The sequence below is a fragment of the Leucoraja erinacea genome, chromosome 40 (assembly GCF_028641065.1).
Source record: "Leucoraja erinacea ecotype New England chromosome 40, Leri_hhj_1, whole genome shotgun sequence".
NCBI lineage: Eukaryota > Metazoa > Chordata > Chondrichthyes > Rajiformes > Rajidae > Leucoraja > Leucoraja erinaceus.
Window position 1 is genome coordinate 2,659,757 of NC_073416.1, and position 18,292 is coordinate 2,678,048.

Sequence of the window (18,292 nt, forward strand, 5' to 3'; positions counted from 1 at the left end):
AACATAAATAGTACAACATAGGAACAGGCCCTTTGGCCCACAGCATCTGTGCCAAATATGATTCCAAGTGAAACTACTCTCCTCTACCTGCACATGATCCATATCCCTCCATTCCCTGCATGTCCATGTGCCTATCCAAATGCCTCTTAAATAGCACTGTCGTACCTGCCTTCACAACCACCCCGGCAGCACGTTCCAGGCACCTTACCTCCCTCTGTGTTAAAGGCTTGACCTGCACATCTCCTTTAAACTTTGTGCCTCTCAGCTTAAAGCTATGCCTTCTCGTCTTTGACATTTCCATTCAAGGAAAAATGTTCCGACTATCATATCTCTGCCTACCTAACGTATTTATTTAAATAGGTTATAATGGATCAAATAGGGACCTGATAGTACAGTAAACCCTCATTATTAATGGACTATGGAGGGGAATGGTGTCTATTATTGCAGATTATCCGCTATAACAGAGCAAAGTATTATCACTGTATACAGTGCGTAGTAGAACCGAACGACAGCAGTTGCTGGTTAATGCACAAAAGGACACAAAGTGCTGGAATAACTCAGCGGCTCAGGGAACATCTCTGGAGAACAAGGATAGGTGACATTTTGTTTTTTCACCCCAAGTGTGGTTTGAATCTGGAATGCCCAGGCTGATTGAATGGTGGAGGCACAGACTCACCCAGCGTTAAAGTAACAGTACAGGCACTTGAACTACCAAGACAGAGAAGGCTATGGGAAATTGGATTAGTGCAGAGGGGTAGTTGATGTTCGGCATGGATATGGTTAGCTGAAGGGCCTGTTTCCATACTGTATGACTAATTTTGTGAGCATAGCTTACTTTCTCAGTCTTGACTAACTCCTCCTGACAACACATCGGTTGGGAGAGTCAAATCTGCAATCTCGACTGGCAATAAGGCCAAAGGCAGTGGGCTCATGGGAACACCACCAACTGCAGGTTCCCCTCTAAGTCATGCACTGCCCAGGCATGGAAACATTTTGGTGGACTTTCATAGTCACTGGGTTTAAATCCTTCCCAAAAGTCCCGTGGGAGCACCTTCACCAGAAGGACTGTAGTGGTTCAAGTAGGCCGTTCATCACTGCCTGCTCAAGGGCATGCAAGATGGGTAATAAATGCTTGCTTTGATAACTACGTTTCAAAAAATGTATAATAAAACGTTTACCTGCTGTGACCAATCCAGACAGGTGACAACGCGATTCTTGGACCAATTTTCATCATAAAACTGCCTGTTCAGTGACAGCTTAGCTCCTGCTTGGACCTCTCTGAAAAAACATATTATGAAATAGTAAAGAACATTAACAATATTACAGAACACCGACTCATGTACAATTCATGTAGAGAAAAATACTGGAATGCATGGAAACAGAAAATGTTGGAAACTTTCAGCATCCATGGAGAGAGAAACAAGAGTTAATGTCTTGCTGGTTTTCACACTTTTCTAGTTCTGACCACAGGGTCACTGATCTGAAACATTGACTATTTCTCAACCAGCCAATGTGTTCTAACCTGCTGAGTGTTTCCAATATTGTTTGATTTGGTTCCAGATTTTCAGTTACTACGGTTAATTTGATTCAAACATCGGAAAGTACTTTGGACTGAATGACTCGCTTCTGTGCTATAGATTCTATAATGCAACTATAAACCAGTTGAATTGCAAGGAAGACATTACCCACCCTTCCTTGTCATCGAGATTGCGCCCACTGTAGTCAAAGAAGATGTCAACATGTTCAGTAAGTGCTTGCTCAATCACCCTTGAGGTCTGATCAAAGAAGGACCGAAATGAATCAGATTGAAGAATGTTTTCCTTTTCATCCTCGGTCAGTTCATGTCTGCTCACTAGAAAGAAAGTTAACACGACAGTGGAGCTGAGATGGCTGCAATGCATTATTCTTATATTTAAACATTCATACTTCTCTTTCCCATTCCCCTCCTTTAGTCTCCTGCATCAAACAGCTTGTCATGTATAGCTGGATTACTACTTTTTGCCACCGCTCAAGTAGCTCCAAAACAGGCATTGTATATTCAAAGTGTTGAATATTCATCTGTATACAATATTCTGGAAAATTAGGACGGTGACAATGCAAAAAAGCATGTTTGATGCAGCTTTTAAACTGTAACTGGAATCTTATGAATGATGCTTCATGTGTATGGGAAGGAGGTACTTCATCTGTTCTTTGTACACAACAGTGAGCACATCCAGCAATCCAGTGGAAAGCGCCATCCTTCAAAACTCTGCTAATCTGGTGGGTACTTCTTGAATAACTTTGTTCCAGCCGAGGTGCATAATAATGAAAGCTTGAATGTGTCCCAAATGTACGAGAACAGTTACCTTGATGCCCTTCCTCTCTCTCCTCTTGGGGTTCCTCAGTTGTTTCAGTCTCTGCTTCAGTTAAAGCTGTCGCGGGAACCATTGATTCCTGTTTTTCTGCAGTAAGTAATGACAGAAAGCAGCAAATCAATACCGACCAGATGTGAAGACTGATTTACAGGATACAGATTTATCTACTATCCTCTTGAAATCAATGAATTGCTTAATTTATAGTCAAAATGTGAATCCAAATACAATTAATAGAATGACTTAGGTTGAACATAACATAACCCATATCTGTGTGTTGCAAGGTATGGCAGCAATTTGAAAAACTTGTCCTTTTCCATCAGAGCTTAGAGCCTGCACCATTTTGGCAATTGAACATTGAACTGTCCAGCACAGGAACAGGCCCATGATGTCTATGCCGAACATGATACCAAGTTAAATTAATCGCCTCTGCCTGCAAGTGATCCATATCCCTTCATTCCCTGCATATCCATAAGCCAATCTAAATGCTTCTTAAACACCAATATTGTATCTGCCTCCATCACCCCAGCAGCACGTTCCAGGCACCCACCGCCCTCTGTGTAAAAATACTTTGCCCCGCACATGAAGCATGGCCCAGTGTGTTGGATGCAAAGAAATCTACAAATCAGCCCAAGGTTGGCGTGGTCATTATTTTTCTTTGAATTTAAAGTCCTTAGTGTGATTTGAATGGCTATGGCTGGATTGTAACAAAAATTACTGGAAGGTGATTGAACTTTGCCTACCTTCATCTGGTTTAGCGACCACTGGTGTCTGTGTTTCCTTACAGTGCGCAAGACGTTCACAGGGTGCAATATCCACATGGGTAATTCTGGCTATTCCCAACTTTTGCAGGTGATGTCTACAGAAGAGTTAATAAATTAATGTCGCCGTGGTACAATGAGTAACAAAGCAACATTCAATCTTGAAGATGCTATGCTTCTATGGTAACGTAAATGGAACCTCCAATATCCACATTCTTAATATCTGCCAGAGTCATCAAAGGACAGAAAATCTTGTTGCATTATTTTAAACTTTACATTTTTTCTTTTATCAGTGAATGAAACTACACAATCATATACAGGATACTGCCTGACCTGCTTTTTCTAACATTTCTGCTTTTAGTGTTTAAACTTTTCATTTTTTTATATTTGCATTGCAAGTGTCTTCATTTGTGTTGTCAGGACCTTGCTGTACAATATATATATATACAGACCAATAATTATGCAGTCATTTTCAATATCCACTAATAAGTGTCTTCTCTATTTTAGCAAATAGTGGAGGTTCCAGTTCTATAATGCCACCAACCAACCATTACTTGACAACTATTGCTGAACTGAGAGCCCCAATACATCATGCATGCACTGAGCAGCCAATAACATACAGATTATATGCAGCATATTTTATTGTATAAGCCACACTATTAAACCAGCAGACTTAAGCCATCTTTTATTTTCAACGTTTCTAAACCTGTCCTTGAGGCCTTTAGCAAAGTGCAGGAATGTAAGTACAGTGATGCAGTAAAAGTGACATTTATTGATGCTTTTGCTACCTCAAGTACTATACTTTTGTGAGAGTGTCCTGTAATTTCTGATTATATTAACAATATTTTTTGAAACACGATTACAATGAACTTAATTATAAACTGTTTTAAAATAAATACTGATTCCAATTTCTTCAGTTACCCTCCATGAGGAAGACTGGCACTTGTCTTGATATTTTGCCTGTGGCTGTTTGATTTACTGTACTGAACAAGTAGGATTTATATGTAAAAAGTAGCAAGGATAGGACATTGTGTATAACACTAACATGTACATATGTACAAAAAGAGGACAGAGATACACTTGTGTAATAATCAAACATGGGAGGATCTTAACATAAATTTCTGTAGCTACTACAAGTGTATAGAAATACTTGAATTACTGGAGGTAGTTTTCCCCTTCGTAGCCTGGACTGTACATGTTTGGGAGTGAACTGCCCACCTGTTGTAGACTTGCCAATTTTTAACTTCCATCAATTTCTTTGTAGCAGAGGCAGAACAGATTCTCCAACTCAAATTAAAGGATAATTAAACAATTAGTGGATAAATAAGGGCTAGATATCACACCAGGAATTGTTTATGTGTGAGACAAAGCGCAGTATAACATTTAATTCCCATCATGTTTCTTCTCTAAATGCACATTTATTTATTAAAGATGAATAAATTAATTGTTAAACCTAATTGCCAATCAATTTGCCAAGACCTAAATATATGCGAGGTGAAACAATTAAAATTTCAGCAGAATACCCAGGTGTTGTAATCACAGCATTTCAGCAATGATCAAATCTCGATTATTCCACTTTAGATAGTTGAATATTCAATACAAAGATTTGCTCATGGTCTCTATAATACCTGCTGAATACAGATGATAAAATGTACCTCCTTCAAAAAATACTTTGTTTAATATATGCCTCTCTGAAACAATACTATTACAAAAATGAGAATTGGTATAAACAACAATCTTCATTGATCTTCATGGTAATTCTTTTTTTAATCAGGCACTTTGTTTCTATTTATGTGATTTTTGAAAGACCCAGTAAATGCACGACATTAAATATGACTTTTTGAAATATCAGTGTCCAATACCCCAGGAACAATCGGGTGGATCTCAAAGGGTTTAAAATCACATTGCTTAATTTTCTCTTGAATCATTTCCATATTCTTGGTCACTTCATTGATTTGTTGAACACAACTAGACACACTAAGTGATCTGCAGTATCAATAATGCTTTACAGAATCCGTCTCAAGGGTTTGCCATCATACTCCTTGGACACTTCAACCGGTCTATATTTACCTTTGTTCCCGAAACAATAAACACACTTCCATTGATGGTCAACTCCTTCACCTTTATCATCTTCTTAACTCGCCTCTTTCATGATGTTCCTTACATTTCTCAGTACTAAATGCCTCTGCTAATTGTTAAGTCACAGAAGATCTGGATTTTAGCCCTTAAAAAAAATTCTCATCTCGTGAACTAAATGTTTCAATCCTCAACAGAAAACAATTAAGTAATTTTACCATTTAGCTCATGTTAATGAGAATTCTGTTTTCAAACCTGGCCAGTAAGTCAACTATTATGGTTAGCAACAGAATGGAGTAGAGGATAGATACCGCATTTCAGAATCAGTCTGAAGTTGAAGCACAGATAGATCTGTATCCCACTGCAGCGTCCTGATGAAGTTAGCAGAGTAAACCGTGAAGTAGAAAAGTGAAAGGTTAGTTTCATTCATAGTAAAATAAGATGACACAATTGTAATCGTGGAAAAATCCACTGGCCTTGCCTGATTTTTGTAGATTTGAAAAGATAAAATACTAGATATAGCCAGCTCCAATACCAAACAACTAGGTGACACAAATGATCTTACCAACAGAACGAGTTAATGCTATTGCGTAATATTCGATTAATTGATGTAGGTGCATTTTGACTGAACTAGAGATTGAAATATATTCTACATTCTGTATTTACTTATCTCTATATCTATATCTATCTATCTATATCTATATATCACTTTGTATATCTCAGGAGCTGCCTCTTAACACCGGAAAAAGAGGTGACATTTGCCATCACATCCAGTGTACCAGCAGAGCCTTTGGCCATCTGAGGTAAAGTATGCTTGAAGATCAGGACCTCAAACTCACACAGCAATCATGGTCAACTGGGAAGAGTGGTTGCTGCCCTCTTGTTTCAGAGACCTGGACTACCGACAGCAGGCATATCTTTGTACTGCAGTCTTCACAAGATCTTCAAAATCCATTGGGAGAACCAACAAACCAACGTTAGTGTCCTCACCCAGCATAGAAACTCTAGTTACATTCAGTCAGTCCCAATCAGCAAGCCACATGTAAACAGGAAAAATTCACGTGGAGTCAAGAGTAATATAATACTCTTTTTGTTACAAATTGGCCAACTTGGGAGACACAGAACCCCCTCATATACATTACACAAGGAGGGCACCATTTCCCAGTCTGCAGATCCCACACTGGCACCTCAGAACCCACGAGAGTTTGAGGGTAGACAAGCCATTGGCAACCACTAGGGACTGCATTCCCAACACAAGTTTCTGTACTTTTAAACTGATTATTTATTTCTGGGATGTGGGCAACTGACTTCACATAATGTCTCAAAAATATTCAGACTCAAGAACAATGTGCAATTGGACTCATGGAAAGGTCAGACCAGAAAGGGGTGGCAGGTTGCATTTTAGCCCTTGTACCACTTTAGAAATTGACATACTGTGGAAGCAATTGAATTCAGCTTCTGGGTTAGTTACATCTCATGTCCAAATATGCATGGATCATTGAATTATTCAGCACTATCAATGTTCAAAAACAATATTATTTAAAAATCTAAACAAAACAAATACTTCAAGGCAGTTTATGGAATGTTATTGTGTAAATAAGATTACTTAACTTTAGGAGAATATACATAAGCACCACTAAAGTAACATTTCTGGTATTTGTTAATTCTTTTGATTCAATTTGGATAAATAACTAATTCATCAACCCACTCGATCTTTCACAGTTTCATAAGAGAAAAAAAATAATAAATGCCATGAATGTTCAATTATACAAAAAGCAAAAAAATAATTCAGATGCTATATATTCTGGAAAAAAAATACAGAATGCTGGATCTACTCAGCAGGTCAGGCAGCATCTGCAGAGAAAGGAACTAAATTAATGTTTCATGTTCTCTGATAAGATTATCGACCTGGAACATGAATTGTACTTCTCTCTCCACAGATGCTGCCTAACCTGCTGAGTGTTTCCAGTGCTTTCTATTTTTAATCGGATCATTGTTTATTGTGATCACAGTGCCCACCAGGTATAAGCGTGTAGGAGCTAGGTCTGCGCAGGGAGGAGAGGACAGAGGCAAGCTTGTGTGGGGGCAATGCTGAACCCTACTTCTGCAGCAGAGTATTTAGATGAGTCCTTTGATGTGCCACGCTGCACAGGGGCACTGATACTTTGTGGTTAGAATTCTCAAGAATAATGGGGAAGGAGTCTAGACGATTGGCAGACGATTTTAAGCAGAGATCAACAGGAAGGGATCTATAGGAAACGCTGCCTTAAAAAGCCAGCTCATATCATCAAAAACCCACACCACCCTGGCCACACTTTTTTCTTGCTGCTGCCATCGGGAAGAAGGTACAAGTGTCTGAGAATCATGACCTCCAGGTTCAAGAAGTTTCTTCCAACCAACCATCTTGAACCACACAACACAACACTAACCACAACCCCACCTCAGCAACAAACTACTATGGACTTTGCACTAGGGTTGCACTGTGTACTTTGTCTTGCACTATCGTAGCTTGGTTTATCTAGATTTAATTGATAAGTTACTGTATATTTATTCATTGTTTTGTTGCGTTAATGTGCCTGTAAAGCTGCAGCGAGTAAGAATTTAATTGTTCCGGTTGGTCCCTGTGCATGTGACAATTAAACACTCTTGAATCTTGAGAGCCCAGAGCCAATACAATATTGTTGGTCATTCCATCCGTGCACTGGTGGGACCCATCATGATGTATGATGAAGATTATATTGCATCCCAGAGCTATATGGGAAAACTCACATTGCTTCCATTAGGATTCTGAATGCCAAAGAGGCTTCCAGAGCATCACAGCAATCTTTCCATTTATTTTTCAACAGATTAGTAGAATTGATGAGGTATCGTTCTGGGAGCGTGCCAGTGACTTCATCTCCCTGGAAATTGAACCCATGTGCCAGTTTGGGTATGAACTACTGTTCAATTTGTAAATTGCGCATTAAAAACTGTTTTGCGCATTATAAGACAACAGAAAATGTTTTGGATGGAAGTCCCATCCATTGCGAGACTGAACTGGGCACTTCCTCGTCTATTCATCCCTGAGTGACTGCTGTTTCTCTGACAACATTTATGTATGTGATAATGCCATCAACGTGAACATCTCGCATATCAGCCTTAATGCCGGAAAGTGTCCTATGCTGCGTATACTTATTACATCATTGTTCAGTCTCAATGCCCATTGCAGGCTTGCATAAAATGCAGCATGGTACTCAATCTGAGGGGGAACGGTAGAGGAGTTACTGGCTCACACATGCTGAACCGTCCTCACGTTTTACCTCACCTTCATGGTTGCTGTGTTGTGGCTGCCATTGACGGAGTTTTCAGAGGCTGTGACCTACTTCCCACGATCCCCAGCAATAAAGAGGCAGCTGCTCAGAGCAAGAACTGTGCAGGATTTATTTTAACTCGTAGTCTGGGTGAAAGCAACACCCCCCCCCCCCCCCCACCCATCAGTCAAAAAACCCACAAATGTTGCACTATTTTCTCCAGTGAGACAGTTCCTTATTTTAGCTTTTGCGCAAAACACAGCACCTGCTTGGCACACATGATCTGTGTGTAATTCAATTTCTAGGCAATGGAGCACGAACCAGTGCCCTCTCTCACATTGGCAGATGTCCATCTTTGCTGCTCCACCAGTGCCCTTAGTTGGAGACCAAACAAGATCATTTTAATCTCAGCTGAAATGCTTCAGTCTGGAGATGGCCCTTCTAGTTGCTCGAGTTCGCTCTCCAAAGACAGTTGCAGTTTCCTCACATGATGACCAGGAGCTTTTTATCATTTACACTACAACATCTGATAAGCAACAGAAGGAGATGAGACACAGCAAAAGTGTGCAGTAGACAGACATTAAAGGAGTCCATAAAGATGATTATTTTCGTGTGAACATATTCAGTTGTTTGTGCTTTCAGAGGACAATGTGACATTCAGTGATAGAACAGGGGTAAGGAGTATGAGATAATAAGTTGCATCAAAGGTATCTCAGAATTTATTTTGTAAATATAGACTAGCTATGCTGCAGCCTCCTTTCCTCGACCAGTTTTTCCACTCCTGTGCACTTCCTTATCTTCCTCCACATCTTGGCGGTCCAGTTTCTAAGCTTGGGTTTTCACAAGTGGTGGCAAAGGCCATAATGTCCAGGTTATGCGGCAAGAACTCAATTATTCAGACCCATTCAACTGAGTAATGGTAAGCTCGTCCAAGGACTATAGTCGTTCAGGAAGGCAGCTCGCCACCACCTTCTCAGCGTAATTAGAGGCTTCTCAGCCTGTGAAGCGTCAATGAATAGTAATCATAATATCAAAACAAAACATTAGGAATTGGAGACAATTGAGACTGCTGATGTTCAAATATGTAACTAACAATAAGCTGCAGGCATAAGGTCAGACAGCATCTATGGAGGGAAATGGACAGTCAACGTTCCAGGCCGAGACCCTTTATCTGGACTGAAAGAGTGATACTCCACCTGCTAAAGTTTTTGGTTTGTCTTTTAAAAAAAAACAAAAAAAACACAAACAATATATTTTTCTTTAGTTACTTTAATTTTAATAGTTGTTAAAACTTGTCTGAATATTAGAGACATCTAAAAATTATTCCAATCACTGACAGTTTTGATAGAAGATAAATCCCTGCTCCTTTATTGGCTGTTAAAGCCCAACTGAGGTGAGATGGGAGCTGGGACCTCTGCAGTTTGCCAGTCGTAACCTAGCTGTCATTCAAGTCCGAGATGCTGAGGGCTGGCAAAAAAAATCAGCCCTTCATCCCTGGTGTCGGGAAGTATGGGTGTGGCGGTACAATGAGCAATGATTCTAGACAGTGTGCCTAACCAAGCAAGACTTATCCTGAGATCTAAAATAAAGTAAAAGTTCCAATGACTCAAATCAAAGATAGACAGAAAATGCTGGAGTAACTCAGCGGGACAGGCAGCATCTCTGGATAGAAGGAATGGGTGACGTTTTGGGTCGAGACCCTTCTTCAGGCAGTCTGAATCCAGAGATGCTGCCTGACCCGCTGAGTTACTCCAGCATCTTCTGTCTATCTTCGATGTAAACCAGCATTTGCAGTTCCTTCCTACTCAAATCACGAACTACCTTTCTCGTGGCTTCCCATCACATGGTTCATGTTGTGCTTCACCTGAAGGGGAATGCTTCCAGCAGGAAATGGGTATCAGCCCGATCCAAATTATTGTAACAATTGCCAAGTTTTGATTCAACAATCCACTAAATTTAATGTGAATTCTTCTGCCTCCAGCGATCAACATGATGAAACACATGACAACCACAGGCTATCAATGGGCCCACAATAAAGTGCAATTGTATTTTCCCTGAAGACTGAAATATTGTATTCTCTCATCTCATTGTTAGCTGTTGGCTACGTATACATTTGATAGTAAAAAGGAATTATGTGGAATGATGGTTTAAAACTAAAACTGAAAAAGACAAACTACAAAATCAAAAATGATTAAAATTTAGAATTGCCTTACCGGGCTCCAACTGCGCCCTCCACAGATTCCTGGCTCTCAGATTCACTTGGCGTTCCCAGCGATTTGTTCGATGGGGAAATAGGAGAATGGACTAAATAATTGAACAAACAGGTGTCTCCAGTTACTGTCCGCAGTGGCTGCACTATTAACGATGTTTATTAATTAAATAAAATATGAATTGTTAGATAAAAACATTATGGTGAAAGTAAACAGAAAAAAAGGAATGAAAACAAAAACACAGAGAAGGAAGAAAATAACATTTGTTAAAAGGCTGTTCAAAGCAGAATCCACATTTGCAATAGCAAGCTCAAGATAGGTCCAATAGCGCAACTCGTGATAAACTTGTACAACACAATGCAAGCGGTAGAGGTCAGAGTATATTGCTGATAGTCCGCAGGAGCTAATTATTGATTCTGAACTAAAAACTCAGCCCATCTCACAGAGAATCATGCGATTCATTTTTTGAAAAGATAGTTTGCAATTGTAAAGCCTCCTACTAAAATGATTTATCTCCTGTTTATTTGAAAATACACATCCAAACCATTTGCCCACACATTCTCCTCTGGGTTATTTTTGGGAGGAGTTGCTAAGTAATAAAGGGGAAAGATGGAAAGGTAGCGGCGCCAAATTCCTCGCATCACTCCAGCAACTGAGGCAAGGCCTGAGCAAAGCTCACCCGACTGATCCTGTCTGGGAATTATCTTGAGACATGAATTAAAGGGTCTCTATTATAAATCATCATGGGTTGTTCCATCATTGGCTGCAGACTCTACACAAAGCACATACAGTGATCTCTACCTCGCTGATCATCCCACACCACACAGTAATATGAGGCTCAGAGTAGATGATTGTAATGGTGGTGGGGGAGGGGATTACACACACAATTCCCCTCTTTCAGTCCTTTCCATCACTTCCAAGGCAGTCTTCTATGTAGCTGCTTTGTGACCACCATGGGGAGTTCCATGAAGGTTTAACACCTTTCCCAGTGATCAGCACAGCAAAAATGAAGCAGCAGTAATCTTTTCATGCAGCTCTGATTGGGAACCGCACAGACCCCGGTTTGGTGCATGATTCTGGGCATAAACTGCCATTGTGCTAGATTATAAATGTGTTTTTTGGTCAGTATTATGATTTTTTGCGAGATCTAATTGCACATTAGCGCTCTATGCAACACTGTTTAGCGCACTAAACAAAAAAACACAAATTCGATTTCAGGTGCCCCCTGCAACAAATTTTAACGGGCAAGTTGAAGCAATGTGTTCCATGGTTCAAGACTCATGGCCATGAGTCCCATTTTGGATTATGGAGCATCTTCCAATGTGGAGTAGGTAGCCATGTTGTCCATGGTCTGTGTGGATTCTGTGAAGGGCTATCCACTGATTTAGGAGATGGAAGCGTGGGAACTCTGATATGGAATAAGTGCCAAGGTCTTTCTTTCCTGCCCTCCAGTTCTTTCCATTGTACAGATGATGTCTGGTGTATCCCAAGAGAGCTGGTGTGATTTTCAACACAGTCATTTTACCAAATTTCTGTGAATGGGGAGACCAGTCTTGCTCATGCCATTTTCCATCCATCGGAAAGGATGTTGCGATCATGACAGATGGCGGGTGGGCCTATGTGGGACAGCATTGGTATCCATTCAGTTGGACTGGACAACAATCTCCATCATCATCCACACGGTGGAGTTTGACAACACATCCATAATCTTTGTGTGGCAGCTGCAGAATCATGAAATAGGTCAATGTTCTGCAAAGGCCACTGTTGCGATGCAGAATGTTATGGTTGTGCCACTACAGCCCTCACCCCTCCCCTGCGATATTCTCGCACGTTATGGATCACGTTCACCCATCTTTACTTTTTGGTTGGTTTTAGTTGAAAGAGCTGATGCGTATGAGAGTCCCATCTAAGCTGATTGATAAGTATGGAGGGTGAGTTTTAGACACAAACTGCATTCTGCAGAAGGAAATTTTCTTTCAAAGCATTCTTGTTACCCAAGTAGAAAGATGACACTATTGCATCCTCCGTATTGCGCTGCGGGTACCAGGTGTGGAAATAGAATTTCAATCGGAGCAAACTGCTTATGAGTGCTCCCCGGTATTGCTACTCAGCCAACATTAACCAAAGTGCATAACCTCACATTTTCCCCACATCTACCATTGTCTTGATCAATCTCTTAACATGGTAATCTTGATTTGCAGATTCTTTACATGGATTATTTTTGCTGTTAGTTTTATATCATTAGGAAATATCCTACATTACATCTCACTGACATTCATTTTGTCACTATTTTGCTGATCTTTATGGCCCCTGTTCTCAATAATCTGCATACCTAAAAAGATCCTCTTATTTCTACTCTCCATTTTATGTCCTTAATACACAGATATTACTCCCTTCCAACCCCTGATTTCCTGTAACAACCTTTTGTTGGTACCTTTATTAAATACCTTTGAATGTCCAGGTATACTGGTTTCTCTTTAACTACCCTGAGAGATCTCTTCAAAGGGCCCTTTTCACATTAGTCAGACACTATTATTCCCTTCATCCACAACATTTCCAACATCTGGATGTTTCCTTGTTGATGAGAAAGAGACCTAACATTCAGGATGCAGCACAATTTCATTGTGCAACATCACTGCAATAACCGTAACAGAAGGAGAAAGAATAGGTTACAGGGAAATAAGTGCATGAATAGGATTGCTCTCAGAGCTGACATAGATTTGATACGCTGAATAGTCTTCTATTCAGTGGGCCTACTGCAACTTGGGTGGTCAGGGGGTATGAAAGGAGGCAGCAGCTCAGCTGAAAATGTTTAGTCTTCTGCACAGGCTACTTGATGTCTAGAGGACCCTTCAATAGATTTTGAATGTTAGATGCCAATCCAACTGAGCAAACAAGGGAACACAAAGAGAGGTAGCATTTTGCTTGCTTGCATCCAATTTTGCTCAGTTGGGCATTTCAATGCCAGCATGTGGCGATGGGGACTCCGCCAGAGCCCAGCCTGTGAATGCGGAGCAGAGCAACAGACAGCCAACCATGTCATCTCTGGGTGCCCGCTCCACCACCCACCAAATGGAGCTCAGGGCCTGGCAGACATTGAGGCAGAGACAACGACCTGGCTGCTCAACACCCGGCTTGAGATCTAACTATTCCTTTGGTTTATGTTTCATTCGCAAGAAGAAGATCCAATTAAATATAAGACCTACCCAATATGGATGGATATAGTATGTAACAATGGAATTGCCAATTAAAACTGTAAGAGCACAATCAGGTAACTTACACCACAGAACCACTGATGAAATGGTGGGATGAGGTAGGGGAAAAGCAGAAAAGATTGAGCCCATAAGTATACTAACCCTCTCAAATATCACTTAACCTTTTTCCTAGCCAATACAATTCTATTTGTCAGTCATTTCTTGGGTAGGGGAATGAAGGAACATGGAAGCAAGATATAAACAGAGTTATGATACAGATTAGCAGTGATCTTACTGGATCAACCACTGAAGGGAGCTGAATGAAATCCCCCAAATCTTCTTTCGGGGTGTGTCCCTTTTTTGAATTCAGTTCTTTTAATTTAAGGCTTAGCCCAGTTAATTATATTTGGTGGCTGAGGGGTGGATATAGGCCAAAACATTATGAAAACTCCACTATCCTTAAATGCTATGTAATTTATGTATTTTTTGATATCTAATTGTAGCAAACAGGATATTAATTTGACAAACACAAATGACTGATATTTATCTTATCTTAGAAATTTGACATTGATGACAACTCAATCCTGTCATATGAGTATGGTGTCCATAAAATCCAGAGAACTGCAGGCATATACCATATACAAGGATATACAACATATGCCAATAACCCAGTAAAGCAAGGGTGTTTAAGCTGCATCCAACTTTTAACTGCAAGACTGAAGAAAGTTTGTAGCAGGCATTGTGCCGAATTATTTTAGATAATGTTAGTTTGTCCTAGATTCTGACCCTCTTCTTTCCAAGTTTTTTAAAAAAAAATCATATTTTAAAAGAGCTAAAGCAAATTGTAAAAAGTCCAGATGCTGGGAATCTGAAATAAAAACAGAAATTGTTAAAAAAAACTTTTGTCAGAAGGGTCTTCAAATTGAAACATTAAATGTTTCTATCTCCACGGTTTCTGCCTGCCCTGCTGAGTGTTTCCAGCATTTTCTTGTTTTTATAGTTACGACCATTTTTGATAGGTCTCCACGTCAACAAACTGTGATAGATAAAAAGTGTTGATAGGAACTCAGAATGAAGGCACTTTTCTGAATCAGTCATTTGTGCATGTGATCTGCGTGCAATTCACAAACTCCCAAATTAGGCTACACTAGAGAATCTGTAAATTGCACTATTCATATTAAAGAGGCCAATTTGAAAAGCAGATGGAAGCAAAACAGAAAAAAAGTAAAAATTCATTTGGTTGATCACAATAACAAATTACACTGCCAATTTCCACTTGAAAAATTACGTGTTCCAGACTATTTGTGACAATAACTGATTTGTAACCCAGTTTGGAGCACTTCATTGACTCACCCATGGAGGGCTCTGTCGTTATGCCAATGCTCTGAAGTAATGCTTCAGTCTCTTTACGCTTTCTCTCCAGATCCAACTCAGCCTGTGAAGCAGAAGGGATCTCTTTCTTGAAATCACCCTGAAAGAATTTGAATAAGATTCACTGGATGATGCTTTCACAGTATCTCTACAAGGCCTTTACAGCATGTTAACACGTATCACACTTTCAAAAATAATTTCAAAACAAGGTGTGCTTGCAACTCATTTAAATTCAGCCAACTTGACTCACACCAAAATATATTCAGGATTTCATTTATACCACATTTCTGAGTTTGTAATCCTCTTCCCCTGCCATCCACCCACCCTCTAACCTGTCATCTGGAGGACAGAACCCAAGTATTTACCAACACATTCTGTGTCCTTTCATTTTTCCCGAATCTCCACACTGAAAGTTATGAATCCACCATCACTCTCCTTGCCCTCTTTAAAGATGTGGGAAGGCCATATTGCAAAAGACCTTGCAAAATGAAGATCTCCCACATTGATACAATATAAAATTTAGGCAAGAGCAGTTACAGGCATGCGGGGCAATTTTTACATGGGCGTGTTAAATGGACATGAATGGATTTAAGGAACACATTTGGATAAATGGCTTCCATTGCATGTATATGTGCATTTTTATAGCTATTTTTAGGAAGCCAATCTGATGCCCCCTGTTCATAATGATTGCCTTAATTGTATTTTTATGTTTGTCATTTAGGATTGTTAGAATTTAAATTATTTGGTCATTTGTATGCTCAATTGCATTGCTGATTTTAATTGCCAAATCTGCAGCTCTATATTTTGTATTGTGCTCCCCATTTTAGTGTTGCTCCCAAATATTATGTTAACAGGCTAGCTAAGTGACACCACTTTTAACAAATCCAACCATTATATGTTTAAGATTTCATTTGCTTCTTTTTAAACCACAAAGGGGAGGGTGGGGATGTTCTGCCAAAGTTTATATTTTCAACATTTGTCCTTTTCTTCAGCTGTCATCCCTGCAAATTAGCAACAGCACTTCACTCTTACATAGCCTTATTAATATCTTGTCAAGCTACCTTTGAACCATGAATTTTAAATGGGAGATTGACCAAACAAGACCAACAGATGACATCTAACCTAGAAAAAGTCCAAGAACATTACTGCTATGTCATGGAATCATACAGTGCAGAAGTCATGGGCTCCTTATCTGTGCTACCTCTATGCAATACCTATCTAATAAATTCCACTTCCCTCCTGCCCTGCAAAATTTTCCCTTCTATTATCGATCAAGTACCCTTTGGAAGTAGTTACCGTATCTGCCTCCATCACCATTTCATTATCCAGCACATAGACATGGCGGTCAAGGTATCCGTGCTATATGAACCCATAATTATGTGGAAGACAGTAGTTTATGCAACTGCAATGTGGAGTATTCAGATGGAGGAACCAGTGCAGCTGATAGTTAGGTTTTTCAGAACATAAAATGATCATGATTTACCCATCAAACGATATGTATCCAGTAACCTATACTGACAATGTCACTCATTGGGATCAAGACACAGACTAGAAGCTGCTCAAGACAGCTCTTTCAAGTCTGCTTATGACATGCTGGATGGTATTCTGAACTGGCCAACAATATCCAAACTCACATCTTTCTTTTTCTTCTCCTCCTCTTTTCTCTTTTTTTCTTCTCTGATCTGTGCTAGCCGTAGCTTTTTCCGTTCCAGTTCAGCTTTGAGTTCACTCTTGTCTGCCATAGTAGCACACCTGAAAAAAAAACAAATTAACCAGTTGTATAATTAATAGACAATAGGTGCAGGATAGCCCATATGGCCCTTCAAGCCAGCACCGCCATTCAATGTGATCATGGCTGATCATCCACAATCAGTACCCCATTCCTGCCTTCTCCCCAATATCCCTTGACTCCACTATCTTCAAGAGCCCTATCTAGATCTCTCTTGAAAGTATCCAGAGAACCGGCCTCCACCGCCCTCTGAGGCAGAGAATTCCAGACTCACAACTCTCTGTGTGAAAAAAGCGTTTTCTCATCTCCGTTCTAAATGGCTTACCCCTTATTCTTAAACTGTGGCCCCTGGTTCTGGACTCCCCCAACATCGGGAACATGTTTCCTGCCTCTAGTGTGTCCAAACCCTTAATAATCTTACATGTTTCAATAAGATTCCCTCTCATCCTTCTAAATTCCAGAGTATACAAGCCCAGCCGCTCCATTCTCTCAGCATATGACAGTCCCGCCATCCCAGGAATTAACCTTGTGAACCTACGCTACACCCCCTCAATAGCAAGAATGTCCTTCCTCAGATTTGGAGACCAAAACTGCACTGCCTGAAAGAATTGTGAAAACAGCTTCCTAGAGAATTGGATAAAAAAAGTGAAAAAATTGCAAGTCTTTCAAGAAAGAGTGGTCAATTAGGACTAATTCAGACTCATCTGCTGGAGCCAGCAAGGTCTGAACAGCTTCCTGTGCTGTGTCATTCTATTAGTAGAAAATGGATTCCAATTTGGGAGAGTCAAGTGATTCAGCTGGAATGGATTGTTTGGTATGAGTCACTACCACATCTGTTAGTAACAAGCATGCTTTTATTGATACACTTGTCTCATTTCTGGATCAATTTCCCCCAAATTCTTGTGTACTCTACTACTAAAAAAGGCATTTTCCTGCACCTATTTTTCTATAAGGTGCTCCAAACCATAAACAGCATTAATTAAAACTTCAGACAAAACTCCCTATTGCACTATTACAAGGTGCATGACAGGTTGCCATGTTGAAATATAAGCTGCCTAACACAAGATTTCAATCAAAAGAGGCAGCAAATCTCTGACCGACTCATTCGCAGTCTGAGGTTCCTGGTACAACAAAATATTCAAAAATGATCCAAGTGCCACATTCAATTATTATAACTTATAACTTATTATAATTATCTTGCACAACAATCTGAGGAGATGTGGTTCAATGCACATGGAGAACACGACAGCATGAAAAAGATCATTTAGCCTACATCCTTTAAATATCTTTTTTCCAAATAACTACTTTCA

The 18,292-nt window shown here is 39.9% G+C and overlaps 1 protein-coding gene across 4 annotated transcripts in view; it reads right to left on the bottom strand.

Annotated features, from left to right (window-relative positions):
• The window catches only part of LOC129714671 (cytoplasmic dynein 1 intermediate chain 2-like), a 31,231-nt gene that overhangs the window by 11,534 nt on the left and 1,405 nt on the right, over positions 1-18,292 (bottom strand). Inside the window, exons 2-9 of one of the 4 annotated variants that reach the window (XM_055664414.1) lie at positions 16,888-17,005; positions 15,236-15,353; positions 10,692-10,782; positions 5,500-5,559; positions 3,095-3,210; positions 2,346-2,441; positions 1,690-1,852; positions 1,179-1,278 (exon numbers count right to left, since the gene is read on the bottom strand). In XM_055664414.1, coding sequence (XP_055520389.1) covers positions 1,179-1,278; positions 1,690-1,852; positions 2,346-2,441; positions 3,095-3,210; positions 5,500-5,559; positions 10,692-10,782; positions 15,236-15,353; positions 16,888-17,005 — 862 coding nt within the window. Of the gene's footprint in view, positions 1-1,178; positions 1,279-1,689; positions 1,853-2,345; positions 2,442-3,094; positions 3,211-5,499; positions 5,560-10,691; positions 10,834-15,235; positions 15,354-16,887; positions 17,006-18,292 lie in introns of all 4 variants that reach the window. The other 3 variants (XM_055664413.1, XM_055664416.1, XM_055664415.1) reach the window with 3 other exon arrangements.